Raw genomic sequence first — 15,617 nt, 5'->3', positions numbered from 1 at the left:
CTCCTCCCAGCTCAGACTGCCCCTGGTGCCTCTGAGTGACCTTTCAGAGCTTCACATTCTTGGGCAGCACAAACCGGACCGAGGAGAAGACTCAACACCAGAACCTTCATCTTGTGGCCCTCGTGGTTCTTCTGGTGAGGCTGATGGTGTCCCACTGGTTGGACAGGATGGAATCAGTGCCACTTCTTATAGAATCGGTGTGTTAGCATGATGCATCTTGAACCACTAACTGTTCCTCCTAAGACCAAGGTTACACAGAAGTCATCTTCAATCTCCTGCTTGGCAGGGATAAGCTTTTATGGCATTTTGTCCTCTTAATAATGAGGATTGAGGAAACTTATGTGAATCTGGACATTTGACCTTTAGAGTGAGTGAGAAATCACAATACAGATCCCATATTTCAAGGTCAGGAACATTTATTTTCCTTTATGTCCTGAGATCCAAACTGGAATAAGCTGTCCAGGACACACATCCCCTTCTCCTGTATTAGTTCCTTTACATTGAGGAGATGGCTCAAAATTTATTTTCTAAAACTAAAATTGAGTGTGTGGTTTAACAAAGGTAAGACGATTTCCTGAGACGCTTTAAAAGCCTCCTGTTGCTCTGAGGTGAGGAGTGTGTGAGCACCGTGCTCATCGCGTCCTCCTGCCCCACAGCGGCCCTGTCCTCCTCCTAACCAAGAGGACGGTCCCTTCCAGGGTCTGTTTTCACCTAGCATGCGTGTTTGTTTTTAAATGATGGACGGTTAATTCCTTTGTAGGTATTTCAGTCAGTCACCCGCTGGATGCAGTCTTTCATCAAAATGTTTTATTACCAATTAAATAGGATTTGAGCTGTCCGCCCGTCCACCCTACTCTAGTAGCCGTGGCGTTAGCGTGTGCCAGGTTCAAAACCAAAGGCATCTGCAACAGTAGCCTGCCTTCTGGAGGTATGTGCCCCAAGGGAGGAAAAGTTTCCTTTTTTTGCAGAACGTCTTGATTTCTCCTTTATCTGACAGTAGCACACTACAAGGAAAAAAAGTTCTGTGCAATGTGCTGCGAACGTTTACCTACATGCGCGTAGCAAACAACGTGTGCTCTGGAAGATTCTCCTGTCCACCCTTTGGCCTGAATTCAGCAAATGCAAATGTAGCGCCAACAAGAGCCTAAGCCTCAGAATCAAGCAGGAAGCAGACAGACTTGCGTTATGCAGTGAACTGTCTTCCAATGAAAATAGAATACATACCAGCCCTCAAGTAATTGCCAAATTGAATCATCTGTTTATAAGCTGTAGGATGAAGAATAAAGAAAGGTGGGAAATGGTACTGAGGAACCCATTTTCAGGGCAGGAACTGAGACACAGATGCAGAGAACGGACTTGTGAGCACAGGTGGGGGAAGAGGGAGGGGAGGATTCAGACAGTCATGCTGCCACACGTACGTGACCATGTGTGAAACAGATGGCGAGTGGAAAGCCGCTGTGTGCACAGGGAGCTCAGCTCAGAGCTCGTGATAACCCAGAGCGGTGGGCTGGGTGGTGGGGGGGAGACTCAAGAGGGAGGCGGTATGTCTAATTATGACTCACTGGCATTGATGTATGGCAGAGACCACCACAACTTTGTAAAGCAATTATCCTCCAATTAAAAGCAAATTTAAAAAGTAAATGTTGTGTGTTGCTGCTGCCGCTAAGCTGCTTCAGTCGTGTCCGACTCTGTGCGACCCCATAGACGGCAGCCCACCAGGCTCCTCTGTCCCTGGGATTCTCCAGACAAGAACACTGGAGCGGGTTGCTATTTCCTCCTCCAATGAATGCATGCATGCTAAGTCACTTCAGTCGTGTCCGACTCTGTGCAGCCCCATAGATGGCAGCCCACCAGGCTCCTCTGTCCACGGGATTCTCCAGGCAAGAATACTCTAGTGGGTTGCCATTTCCTTGTCCGAATGATACCTAAATGCAGGTAAATAAAATATAAATGCTTTGCTTAAGAAAATATGGGAACTTAGAGTGTGTTTGAGGTCTACTTTCAGAAAGGGAATATTTCTATAGGGAAGGGTTTTAAGTGACCCTCTGAGGATTGTTGGAAGAGTGAGTGAAGAGTGAATCTGTGGGAACTCAGTAGGACGTGAGAACAGAAGACACGAATATGGTTCGAAAGGTCCCCTTGGCTGGTTGCATCTATCAAAGTTCTGCGGTACCTTCACTTTTGTTCAGAGATTTTTTTTTTTTTACCTGGACCATTTTTAAAGTTTTTATTCAATCTGTTACAATATGGCTTCTGTTGTCTATGTTCTGGGATTTTGGCCCCAATGCATGTGGATTCTTGGCTCCCCGACCAGCTGTAGAAACCATACCCCCTGCATTGGAAGGCAAATTCTATCCACTGGATCAGCAGGGAAGTCCCCAGAGGTGCATTCACTTTGATGAGGCGATTAGTTCAAAGGGCTTATGGAACAATTTCTACACATAAAAGACATTAACAGGTTTTTTGATTGTGGTGTTGAAACATTTAAAAATATATTTAATGGTGTAGTAGCTATGACACACTCATAGTGAAAAGGGTAAGAAATTGGATTCACGGATTAGATCTCTAAGAATCCATACATTCTGTAAAAATATTAGCATTTGAGATAAACACGAATATGTTTCAAGACTGTTGAACTCTCCAATATCTTAGTATATTAGTGTGTTCATGAAAAAGCATGTGGACATATACAGAGTTGAAACAAATCTGTCAGAAGTACCTAATTCTGTCTAGGGGATAAAGGAGCAAATTAGGATGGAGAATACTTTCTTATGAACTCATATGTTTCTATGAATGGCTTTTTCTAAGTTTAGTGATATTTCTTCTTCTTGGAAAAATTTCAGTTAAATCTTCTTGACCTTCAACTTTGTGGAAAATTGTATTCAGTTTCTTAAATAGATAAAGGACAATAGAAATTTTTTGTTTCATCACGTATCAATTTTAGTCACATTTTTCAAGTAATGTGTTCATTTCATCAGGAGTGTTAATCCTAGTAACATAAATCTGCTTATAGTTTCCTTGTGCTCTTTAGCTGTTGGATTTGTGGTGATAATTTGTTTTTTTTTCCTTATCCATATTTACATCACAAATACACACAGGTACACACATGCATGTATCAATACATATATGTACATATATGTCAGTGTATATATGTCTATGTCTATATGGAATTTCATAATTTTTGACTTGCTATGCCAGGTCTTGTCTTTCAACATCCCTTAAGAGATTCATCCCCTTACTCTGTATTCAATCGCATATATGCATCCACCTATCAAATCCAGCATTTCCAGACCAGCTGTGAAGCCCAGAGTCAGAACTCGAGCTGCATGTACTGTGCTCTACAAGTGGCAGAATTTAAACGTCGCCCTTGACCTCTGTCACTACAGCTAAGACAGAAATATCTGCTACTGTGCCTTTCAAATTTGCCAACTGTAGCCCATTTGGAGGCCATATCTCTTTAGGAGCTAAAACATTTATTCTATTAATATCACGTAGGTAGGCTGCAGTCCATGGGGTCGCTAAGAGTCTGACACGACTGAGCGTCTTCACGTTCACTTTTCACTTTCATGCATTGGAGAAGGAAATGGCAACCCACTCCAGTTCTTGCCTGGAGATGGCGGAGCCTGGTGGGCTGCCGTCTATGGGGTCGCACAGAGTAGGACACGACTGAAGTGACCTAGCAGCAGCAGCAGCAGCAGCAGCAGGTCTAGTACTATTTTCCCAGGACTTGGACTAGATTTCTAAATTTTGGCCCAAACTTTCAAATAGATTTTATACTTTTTTTCCCTTTTTTCCCCCCCAAAGATTTATTGATTTGGTTTCGGCTGTGCTGGGTCTTCGATGCAGCATGGGCTTTCTCGCACAGCAGTGAGTGGAACTACTCTCTGGATGCAGTACTCAGGCTTCTCATCGCAGCGGATTCTCTTTGGAGCGTGGGCTCTAGGCGTATGGACTCAGGAGTTGTGGTGCACAGGTTAGTTTCCCCGAGGCACGTGGGATCTTCCCAGACCAGAGGTCAAGCCCCGTGTACCCTGCATTGGCAAAGTAACCCCTGTGGTTTCTTTACCACATCAGGGAAGCCCCTTTAGTTCTACCTCTTGAGGGTGCTAGATCTTTTGGATTGTAAAGGGGGGTGGTCAGGTGCCCTGCCCAGAACAGTGGGAATGGCCTCTCCTTCGAAATACTAGCATCAACTGTTCTTTGACGCATGGGATGGGGGAAGACCATCCTTAGATGCTGTGAACAATGACAACTTCCTGACTGAACTGTCAGTCATCTTGGCCCTACCGTGCTGCACTGACTTCATGGTGCTATGGATTGACCAAGGCTTATATGCTGGCCACTGTTGATCACTAGAGATAAAGTCATTAAGAAATATCAGTCCTACAGCTCAATTGCAGAAGTGTTGGTGTTCTCAGAATACGCACTTTTTCCTCAGTTATAGCCCATGGCATCTTACACTGTCTCTCTATGCAGTTCAGTGAGTGGAATGCAAGATCCTTTCCCTGTAATCAATAAGATGCTTTCTAGGGACATCTTTTATGACCTGATTACCCCCTTCCCTACAATAAGAGGATGCATAACCCTGTCCCCTGATGATCTAGTCATTTTTCTCCTTCTCCCCTGAACACCTCTAGGACGTCTCTATTTACTCCTCATCAGAATTGTCTCTGATGAACACTTATCTTATTAAAGGCTTATTTTTTCTGGAGAGTTAAATTTAGCGTGCATATTTGTGTTTTTTAAAATAGGGAACTTTTGTACAGACACATGTAAGTCAACTGTGTATTAAACCAATTTATTTAAACCCTCAGAAATCAAATACCGCCAGACAGGACATGATTAGTGACCAGGAGAGATGAGATGGGAAAGCGAGTGGACTGTGAGGAGAGAAGGACCATGGTAATCAGGAAGGTCGTCTTCGTTCGGTGATCTTGATTCCATGCAGGAGATGTGTCTGGCCTCAGTGACTCTTTCTGTAGGTGAATAAAACAGGACCACAGTTTAGTAGAGCTGACAGTGTGATGGCTGACGAGGGTGAGCCTCAGGCAATAGGATGTCCAAGCTACAGGAGCTGGTGGCTGATCCAATGGGCAGATTTCTGGTGGACCTCAATACTCCACATCTCTGTGATATGTGGGTCCATGTGGAATTTTCCCAAGAATGTTCATATGGGGTGACCTTTCCCATTTGGAATTCATTCTAGGAGATTTCCGATTGCATGTTCATTGGGATGATTCATCTAAAGGTTGTTTACAGACTCTATGATTGGAGTACATGCCTATAATTCCACAAGTTTTGTCTTTTGGGTCTTCAAGAGTTAATTTTAATTTTATTTTGGAGTATACTTGATTAGCAATGGTGATTGGTTTCAGGTGTTCAGCAGCACAGTTGTTTATACATGCATGTATTAATATCTATTCTTTTCCAGATTCTTTCCCCTTTTAGGTTTTACAGAGTATTGAGCATAGTTCCCTGTGCTTTACGGTCAGACCTTGCTGTCTGTCCATCCTGTAAATAAGAATTTGCATCTGTTAACCCCAAACTCCCAGTCCTCGTCCCCAATCCTCCTCCCACTTGCTGATCACAAGTCTGTTTTCTTTATCTGCGAGACTGTTTCTGCTTTGTAAAGACGCTCCTTTGGGTCATATTTTAGATTCCACATGTAGGTGCTATCATGTGGTATTTGTCTTTCTCTGTCCGACTCACTTTACTTAGTATGATAGTGCATCCATGTTGCCGCAAATGGCATGATTTCATTCTTTTTTATGGCTGAGTAATTTCATTGACTATATGCATTACATCTTTCTTATCATATTCACCAGGAAGCCAGTGTTTTTCTTTGCTTGTTTTCCTTTTTTCTTTTTCTCCTCAGCAGAAAATCAAAAGCCACACTTCAGCCTAGATCAGTGTTGTTTTCTGAGATTGTCTTAGTTTGGAAAGCTAAAAATCTCACTTTAAGAAGATCCTCTGAGGGGGAGTGTAAACCAAAGTCATGTTTCAGACAGCGTGCTTGGAAAGCCTTTACTAGTTCTATCAGAATCATGTGAGGTTAAACACTGGTCTTGCAGAAAACGTGAGCTCTCTTTAATCCCAGCTCTCCTAGTGTAGGGATGTGTATTGACAACCGTAAGATCAGCCCTGTTCCCTCACTTACGGGAACACTAACTGGTTTCTACCAACTTGTGGTGTTCTCTGCTTCTCCCTGATGACCCTGGCTTGCGAGATTCCTGCAGGATAAGGCTTTTCCACCAAAACTGCTCAGCATTAATCAACAAACCCATCTGAGATTTAATATGGCTCAAGAGAAGACAAATTACCTAATATAACAGAAAAATTATCTGGCTATAGAATGTAAATTATTGGGACAAAAAATCATTACCTGCAAAATTTGGCACATATGAAATCACCACGTGTCCTTACTGATTTTAATTGTGCTGCTGATTTTAATGGAAAGACATTAGTAACAAACTATTTGCACTTACACTGAGCTTTTACTGAGCTCCATAGTTTTGCACAGGGAGGACAGTCACCTGTGGGAAGATCAAAACAACAGGAGAAAATGATCCACTGACCACTACATTTCTCCAGTATTTCCAAGTTTCTTTTTTTTAATAATCAAATATATAAAAGATTATTTATGGAGAAAGGAACTTCAAATAAATTGCTTCCTAATAGTATATTTATGTATCAGGTAAATGATATATTTAGGGGAAAATGTAATTCAATTACCGCTTTCAAAGAAATTCACAATATATTTTTCTTCAATTCTTTTCAGTTTCAACAGCTCCTTGAATATCTCCAAGGCTTTCTCTTCAATATCATTTACTTTAACTGAAAAACACCAAACACAAAGCAGAATTTTGCCCCTAAGAACCCAGAGAAATTTCTGAAAGCAGAACAAGAAGTAGAGTGTGCAAACCAGCTCTTCCCTTGTTATAAATTAAGCCTCCAGGAGTTATCATTTCCCATGACACAGATGTTTGTCTTAAGAATTAACTCCAGTGCAACTCTCTAACTAGGGCCCCACTAGCATCAGCAAGAGGACCCCAAAGACTCTCAGGAACTCCATGAATTTGGGGCTCAACCCATCACAATATGGAACCTACTTGTATGGAACCTACTTGCTCCTTTATCAACTTCCTGGAACCTGTACCTGCCACTCAGGTCTTGTTCTGGATCCAGATAAAGAGGAAACACAGTTCTGCCCTGACAGAGACTCATTCACCATGTCACACATGAAAATGGGAGGCAACGTATTCTTTACTTAACCCACCATTCCACCCACTGCCTTTTCTGAAATAGACCCCTGATGTCCCAGTGGTGCACACCTCTCAAGCTTCTAGGTGCTTATTTGGGGATGATGTCAAGGTTCATAGAACTGTGTATTTGAAAAATTGAGCACGACAAAGATTTACTGTAAAAGTTTCTGTTTCAAGGCTTATAGTTCATCGAGAAAATGGTATGCTGAAGAAATTGAGAGTAACCTCATTAGGTAATGGATTGAAATTAATTGATGTGTTTTTTAAAAAATCTAGGAACCACATGAAAAGATGTTCAGCATCACTCATTATCAGAGAAATGCAAATCAAAACCACTATGAGGTACCATTTCACGCCAGTCAGAATGGCTGTGATCCAAAACTAATACAATTATGTAAAGTTTAAAAATAAAATAAAATTAGAAAATAAAAATAAAAAAATAAAAAATAAAACAAATACTTTCAAAGTAAAAAAAAATGAAAAAAAAATAAATAAAATGCTTTTTATTTCTTTTCTTAATTCTAAAAAAAAAAAGAAAAAACAAAAGTCTACAAGCAATAAATGCTGGAGAGGGTGTGGAGAAAAGGGAACCCTCTTACACTGTTGGTGGGAATGCAAACTAGTACAGCTACTATGGAGAACAGTGTGGAGATTCCTTAAAAAACTGGAAATAGAACTGCCTTATGATCCAGCAATCCCACTGCTGGGCATACACACTGAGGAAACCAGAAGGGAAAGAGACACATGTACCCCAATGTTCATCGCAGCACTGTTTATAATAGCCAGGACATGGAAGCAACCTAGATGTCCATTAGCAGATGAATGGATAAGAAAGCTGTGGTACATATACACAATGGAGTATTACTCAGCCATTAAAAAGAATACATTTGAATCAGTTCTAATGAGGTGGATGAAACTGGAGCCTATTATACAGAATGAAGTAAGCCAGAAAGAAAAACACCAATACAGTATACTAACACATATATATGGAATTTAGAAAGATGGTAACAATAACCCTGTGTATGAGACAGCAAAAGAGACACTGATGTATAGATCAGTCTTATGGACTCTGTGGGAGAGGGAGAGGGTGGGGAGATTTGGGAGAATGGCATTGAAACATGTGTAATATCATGTATGAAATGAGTCACCAGTCCAGGTTCGATGCACGATACTGGATGCTTGGGGCTGGTGCACTGGGACGACCCACAGGGAGGGTATGGGGAGGGAAGAGGGAGGAGGGTTCAGGATGGGGAGTACGGGTATACCTGTGGTGGATTCATTTTGATGTTTGGCAAAACTAATACAATATTGTAAAGTTTAAAAATAAAATAAAATTTAAAAAAGAAAAAAATCTAGAAACCAATGTGGTATTATAATTTTCCTCCAATTAAAAATAAACTACTTTCAGTAAAATTAATTTTTTTATTTATTAATGTCAACAGTGGGAATTATTTAGAAATGTTTGATGACCTGATACTTCCCATCCCTACCAGCTCCTCTTTCTTGGTAGGTTAAGTTCCAGGGTCCTTAACTCACTGAACAAAAAGAGGCAGGTCTTATACACTGAAGAATGGATACTGTCACCACATGCTGATTTTCTGAATAAAAGTATTGACAATGGAAATGTTTCATGACCATGTCAATGTAAATATGAGATATCATACATACCAAATATTGCAGCCAATTGTATCTCCCCACATCTTTTATTCTTATCCTTGTTGACAACACTTACTACGAGAACAGTGTCAGATGCATATATAACTTCAAATTTATTTTCGCCCTCATCTGTGAGAGAGAGAAAGATAAATACATACGTGTATATATATATATACATATGTACAACCCTCTCTTAATTGATTGTCAGTTTGATTTATTGTGGCAGATTCAGCGTATTAGCGATGGTACACCCTGTATTGGTGAGCCTCACTCCAAGGGTGTCCTGATGCTACAGTTGTCACAAACGCAAGGAAGGCAGCTAAGAGTCTTTCTATTCCCACCTTCTCATACAACCGACCTCACATACTTACATTTTAGTAAGAAATGTACCCCTTAAGCAACGTAAGATTAGGAATGCTGTTTACTGCCGTTACTAAGAACTTAGAGATATAAATCTTAGCTGCATCTCAAGTGCTTTGAACAGAAGCTGCTTTTATGATTGAATTCAGGATGATTTCCTTGCATTTAAGTTCATCCATTCCACCTTGGGCGAATTAAGATATTTTAAGACTGTTTTAAAAAATTGAATGACGGTGTGCAAACTCAAATAGACCATTGAGACACCAGTTTGTAAGGCCGTTGTAGATTATCTGTGAGAACCATATGAAATACACGTCTGCACATGTTATTCTCAAGAGAAGCATGCATAATTGAGAGGAGACCTCTAACGTGTGTGTTTGAACCCTTTGCTTATGAAAAAGTGCTTGGAGATCTCAAGGACTGCAGCCTGCCCACACCTCTATTAGTCGGAGTAGAATTCAGGTGTGTGGGATAACTGAAGGAAGTTGAGACCAAGATTTCCACCCAAACACACTCTGACCAGTGAAACAGTCATACTTACACTCAACAACATAAGTGTTGTTTTTTGTCTTTTTCCCCGTGACATGTTTTGCTACCCATTCTCCGTTCAACCTTAAAAACAAAACATATTCAAGGTGGTTGATTAAAATAATGAAAAAAGTAACATATAATTAGGATTTTCTTTGTTTCCTCCCCAAAGATTAAGTGTGAGATGTAACCTTAGTGCCTGTGAGCAATGTGACCTTCAAAAGAGAAGAAATGTATCCTCTAAGGTCAAGTAACTATCAAGTGACAAGGCTGGCTTGTCTACACGTTAAATCTGAGCAGCAGTTACAAGGATAAACTGCAAATAGAAAGCCAGTCGTGTGGAAAGGGGAATAAACACGGGCAGATCTAAACTTTTAGGGAAAATTAAACGAATGCAGCTTCAAACAAAATACTTCCTGGAAATAGAGACCTGTTGCCATCATGGCAGACCTTGGGGGTTCTCACTATCCTGGCAATGACTCTTCAGATAATATGATAGGGAAAAAAAATTAGAGGAAGAAATGCTTAATTTTATCAAAACACACACCATTCTTCCATCACAACAATGTAAGAGGGTTAATCTGTGAAAGACACATGCAGTATACATGCACATTGAAACATACACACACACAAGTAAACACACAAGTACACAAGTTATGCATATATGACATAAGGAAGTATATATGTATATAATATATGAAAGTACATATTGTCAACTACATAACCGAAGACTTTGACTGTCTTCATATATGTCATGTGTGAAATAGGGGTATATGGCACATAGGCAGCATGCATGCAAAATAAATATTAAAAGGGAAATAACTCAACAAGAATTAATTTTTGAACAGACACCTTGGGAAAGAATGCCCGCAATGCATTGTGCTAAGTGTTCTCAGTCACTAGGAAAATGCATTGCAGTTACTCAAAATAACCACAACATGGGAACAAAACCATTTTCCAATATCTGCAAAATATAATAAATTTTTTATATAAACCATATCCTTTCACTTGGCTTGAAAAATGGGACTCCCTGCATATGCAGACACTGAGGTAAAATTTTAAAACATTATGCTAAGTGATAGAGGCCAGGGAAAATGATGCAGGATGCATAATGTTGGCCTCTGAAGTTCTAGAAGAGGTGAGATGAACAGATCTGTTCTTATCTGTGGCTTAAAGGGTAGACATTGAATGGTGAAGAATAGATTTTTGGCAGTGATGGAGGAATTTTATATCTGGACTATGGAGGTCGTGAAAAATGTGTGTACCTGTCAAAACACACTGAACTATGCCCTCCACTAAGATGCATATAGGAGAAGGAAATGGCAACCCACTCCAGTATTCTTGCCTGGAGAATCCCAGGGACAGAGGAGCCTGGTGGGCTGCCGTCTATGAGGTGGCACAGAATTGGACACGACTGAAGCAACTTAGCATGCATGCATGCAAAGATGCATATAATTACCATAAATACACTTCTCTTTCCCTGGTAGCTCAGCTGGTAAAGAATCCGCTTGCAATGTGGGACACCAGGGTTTGATCCCTGGGTTGATCCCCTGGAGAAGGGAAAGGCTACCCACTCCAGTATTCTGGCCTGGAGGATTCCATAGACTGTATAGTCCATGGGGTTGCAAAGAGTTGGACATGACTGAGTGACTTTCACTTTCACTTCACTTTCACACTTTTGCAAAGTTGGTTTCAGAAAGATTAGCCACATGAAAATTCAAACATAGAACTCATATATTAAAATGGCAAAGAGGAAGATACTATGATATTCTTAAAAAATTAGTGAAAACAGACAGGATATAATTATAATATAATATATCCTCCTGCTGCTGCTAAGCTGCTAAGTCACTTCAGTCGTGTCCAACTCTGTGTGACCCCATAGACGGCAGCCCACCAGGCTCCCCCGTCCCTGGGATTCTCCAGGCAAGAACACTGGAGTGGGTTGCCATTTCCTTCTCCAAATATATCCTCCTAGGATATAATATATACATATATGTGTGTGTCTGTGAGTTTGTATCTTTATGTGGTTGTGATTTGATTGTAAGAATGCTATCAGAGAGGGCTTCTCTGGTGGCTCAGAAGCAAAGAATCTGCCTGCAATGCAGGAGACACAGGAGACTTGTGTTCAATCCCTGGGTCAGGAAGATCCCCTGGAAGAGGGTATGGCAGCCCACTCCAGTATTCATGCCTAGAAAATCCCATGGATGGAGGAGTCTGACTGGCTACAGTTGATAAGATCACAAACAGCTGTACACAACCGAAGTGACTGAGCACTCACACACCCGTATTATCAAATGGGCTTCCCAGGTGGCACAGTGGTAAAGAACTCCCCTACCAGGAGACCGGGAGATGGGGGTTCGATCCCTGGCCTGGGAAGATTCCCTGGAGAAGGAAATCTCAAGCTACTCCAGTATTCTTGCCTAGAAAACTGCATGGACAGAGGAGCCTGGCTGGCTATAGTCTATGGGACCACAAAGAATCAGACATGACTGAGCTCACACACACACACTCTATCAAATATCTACACATGTGATATATAATATATAAACATTTATATCTATAAACCAATCTCTCCAAGCGTAAAATCCTCAGGTGTTTTTTCCTTAATGCTTTTATTCCTAAAAATACATATCTGAACTTGCATGTTCCTTATAAACTGCCTGCTGCCTAGTGGACCTTCCCTGAGTGGTACCTGGGGCTCTGACAGCTTTAGTAAATTCAGTGGTGATTAGTCACCCCCTGAGGAGGCCCTGCAGGCAGAGGTCACTGTGTGCTCTCCCCCGCCCTCAGCTTCTGGGGCTCAGTGGGAACTTTCTCTTACAAATTCTGCAGGAAGGTTCAAGTCCCTGGTTGGAACTGTGGGGTTTGAGGCACGGACCTCTTCTGTCAGCTGTGTCCCTCTTTCCTTTAATGAGCTGATGCCAGTGGAGCTTCGGGGGCTCTCCCGTCTAAGCAAAGGCTCCAGAACATTCCCTGGAGGCTCTTAGGGGAACTGCCTCCCCGCAAACCCCCCAGTTCAGAGACCCTGCTCAGCTACACAGCTCAGGGTGTCCTGCTCTCAACAAAATCCCGAGAGTTCCCTGCAGACGTGGAAGCCACACCCTCCCTCAGGCTTGGGGTTTATATATGTGTTCCTTCTGGATTATTTTTACTTACTTGACATAAAAATAGAAGTCTACTGTACCCTGTTCATCATCAAAGACAAGGTAACACAAGTAAGCTCTGAATGGCCCGTTCTCAGCGATCTTGTCTGGGATAGTGGAGGCAATGTACACAGTTCTCCATTTTCCTGAAAGCTAAGGGTAAAATTCCTTTCAGAAATTTGCATCCTTGTCTTTTTATTTCATCCAGCATCACCCTCGTGAGTTCCCCATCCCTTGTGCTCATCAGCACACATTGTCTAAGACTGAACAAAACAGGATTTATAAAATAGTAAAAAAAAAAAAAGTCAAAGTAAAAGAAATAGAGACATTTCTGAAATAGCTTAAGGTCTCTTGTCAAATGCAAGAACTCCAATCCAACACTTGTTTGGCTGATCTTCTATCTCTGTAACAAGAGCAGTAAAAATGTGTGAGTGAGGGCTGCTCAGTCGTGTCTGATTCTTTGCGACCCCATGGACTGTATTCTCCAGGCCAGAATACTGGAGTGGGTAGCCTTTCCCTCCTCCAGGGGATCCTCCCAACCCAGAGATCCAACCCAGGGATCCAACCCAGGTCTCCTGCATTGCCAGCAGATTCTTTACCAGCTGAATCACAAGAGAAGCCCAAGAATACTGGTCTGGGTAGCCTATCCCTTCTCCAGCAGATCTTCCCAACCCAGGAATTGAACCAGGGTCTCCTGCATTGCAGGTGGATTCTTTACCAACTGAGCTATCGAGGGAGCCCTGATAAATGCGTGAGTCACATCTAATACACAGTAGAGATAATACAGAGACCCAGTAGGACAAGTATACAGCCAGTAAATGGAGCGATGGAGTTGGAGGGAAGTGGCTCAGTTTATGGATCCATATAACAAAACCACAAAAGGGACACACACACACAGCATCTCTTGACCCCTCAAGACCTCCTCCCAGGTCAGAACATCCCTGGTACCTGTGAGAGACCTTTCTGATCGTCTGCTTCTTGGGCATCACAAACCAGACCAAGTAGAAGACTCAACACCAGAACCTTCATCTTGTGGCTCTCAGAGCCCTTCTTCTGCAGAGGGTGAGAGGGCTCCAGTTATTGGAGAGGATGTGAATTGGTGCCACTTCTTGTAGGAACATTATGTTGGCATGACGCGTCATGAACCAATGTTTGTTCCTCCAAGGTTACCCAGAAGTCATCTTCAATATCCTGCTTGGCAGGGATGAACTTTTCTGGCATTTTGTCCTTTAAATAAGGAGGATTGTTTTAGGAGAAGCTTAAGTGAGTCTGGACATTTGACCTTTAGAGTGAGTGAGAAATCACAATACACATCCCATATTTCAAGGTCAGGAACATTTATTTTCCTTTATAGCCTGAGATCCAAAATGGGATAAACTGTTCAGGACATGTGTTCCCCACTCCTGTATTGTTTCCTTAACATTGAGGAGATGGTTTAAATTTAATTTCCGAAAAGTAAAATTCAGTGTGTGGTTTAGCATAATTAAATGATTTTCCAAGAGACCCCTGAAAAACCTCTCATTTCTCTGAGCTGTGGGGCACGTCAGTCAGCACAAAGCATGTTTATCACTTGCTCCTGCCCTGCAGCAGGAGACCCTCTTATAACCAATGGGAGGATCTGTTCAAATGCCCCCTTAAGCTCCTCTGAAGAAGGCATGGCAGGAATTCATTCCCATCACTCCTCTTCCAGACAACCTTTTACCCTTCTAATCTGTGATATATCATTTACTCACTGACTCAATTGTTTATCAGGCAAGAAAGAAAGCATGGCAGTAGTTCTTGTAATTTCTAGAATTTTGAGGGAAATAAACCCAGATTACCTAACTCTAAATGTCTAGTTATTTTCAGCGTCTCAAACTTCCAAAAAATCTCTTCATTGTAAATTTTTCTCAACCAGGGATCTCAGTTCCCCACCCAGGGATGGAACCAGCACTCCCTGCAGTGGGAGTGTGGAGTCTTACCCACTGGATCGCCAGGGTAGTCCTGATTCAGATAATTTTGACAGGAGCGTGATCTCTGCTAAAAACCTTTATCCACCCCTCATCACCCTCTGTCTCTTCTTAGGCCTCTTCAACATTCCCAGGTTTTTCTTTTGGATTCTTACCAACATGTGTCCCCTGGGAAGGTATCCTAGGACTCTCCCATTCTGGAAAGACCTTTCTTACTGCCAATCAGGGGGAGATTAACAGAGTTACTTTAAGAGATGATTGCAACAGGTTATGGCAATCTTATTATTTTATAAGTAAAGGAAGTCATAGGACCTTGATTCCAAACTTTTTCATACATGTTGACAAAACTGTAGGCAACAAATTGATAAAAACAAAACCGTCTTACTCAAATAGTACTCTTGTAATGCCCAACAAACAATGCTAAGCCATGCTTGGTACATCTTCTTGGAGTCTCCTCCTCCATTTTGTCCACCTTCTGTAATGATGAAGCCTCTTTCTTCCAGTTTATTAATTGCATCTTACTTCTCTGTTTTCTCTGTGATCATTGCCTGTGTTATCTTCGATTACATAGTGTCTATATAAGCAGTGCACAGGAGCTTTTGACAACTTTTAGGTCACCAAAAACACCCGGTTCCCTCAAGGATTCCTGAAGAGGTTCAACATACATAGAATCTAGGTTAAGATGATAAACCACAAGCCCACCTTTTGAGGTCTGACCC

The 15,617-nt window shown here is 41.6% G+C and overlaps 1 protein-coding gene across 1 annotated transcript; it reads right to left on the bottom strand.

The window, feature by feature from the left end:
- Positions 1 to 4,835: 4,835 nt before the first annotated feature.
- LOC104969118 (odorant-binding protein-like) lies at positions 4,836 to 14,017 on the bottom strand. Its single transcript, XM_010816851.4, has 7 exons — positions 13,898 to 14,017; positions 12,963 to 13,102; positions 9,820 to 9,890; positions 8,931 to 9,047; positions 6,733 to 6,834; positions 6,486 to 6,533; positions 4,836 to 4,976 (listed from the first exon to the last, which is right to left on the bottom strand). Coding segments are annotated over exons 1-7 (561 nt in total). The 5' UTR covers positions 13,979 to 14,017; the 3' UTR covers positions 4,836 to 4,974.
- Positions 14,018 to 15,617: the final 1,600 nt, after the last annotated feature.

This window comes from Bos taurus, chromosome 20, assembly GCF_002263795.3.
Source record: "Bos taurus isolate L1 Dominette 01449 registration number 42190680 breed Hereford chromosome 20, ARS-UCD2.0, whole genome shotgun sequence".
In the NCBI taxonomy this organism is placed as follows: domain Eukaryota; kingdom Metazoa; phylum Chordata; class Mammalia; order Artiodactyla; family Bovidae; genus Bos; species Bos taurus.
This window is presented reverse-complemented; position numbering and strand designations above follow the sequence as displayed.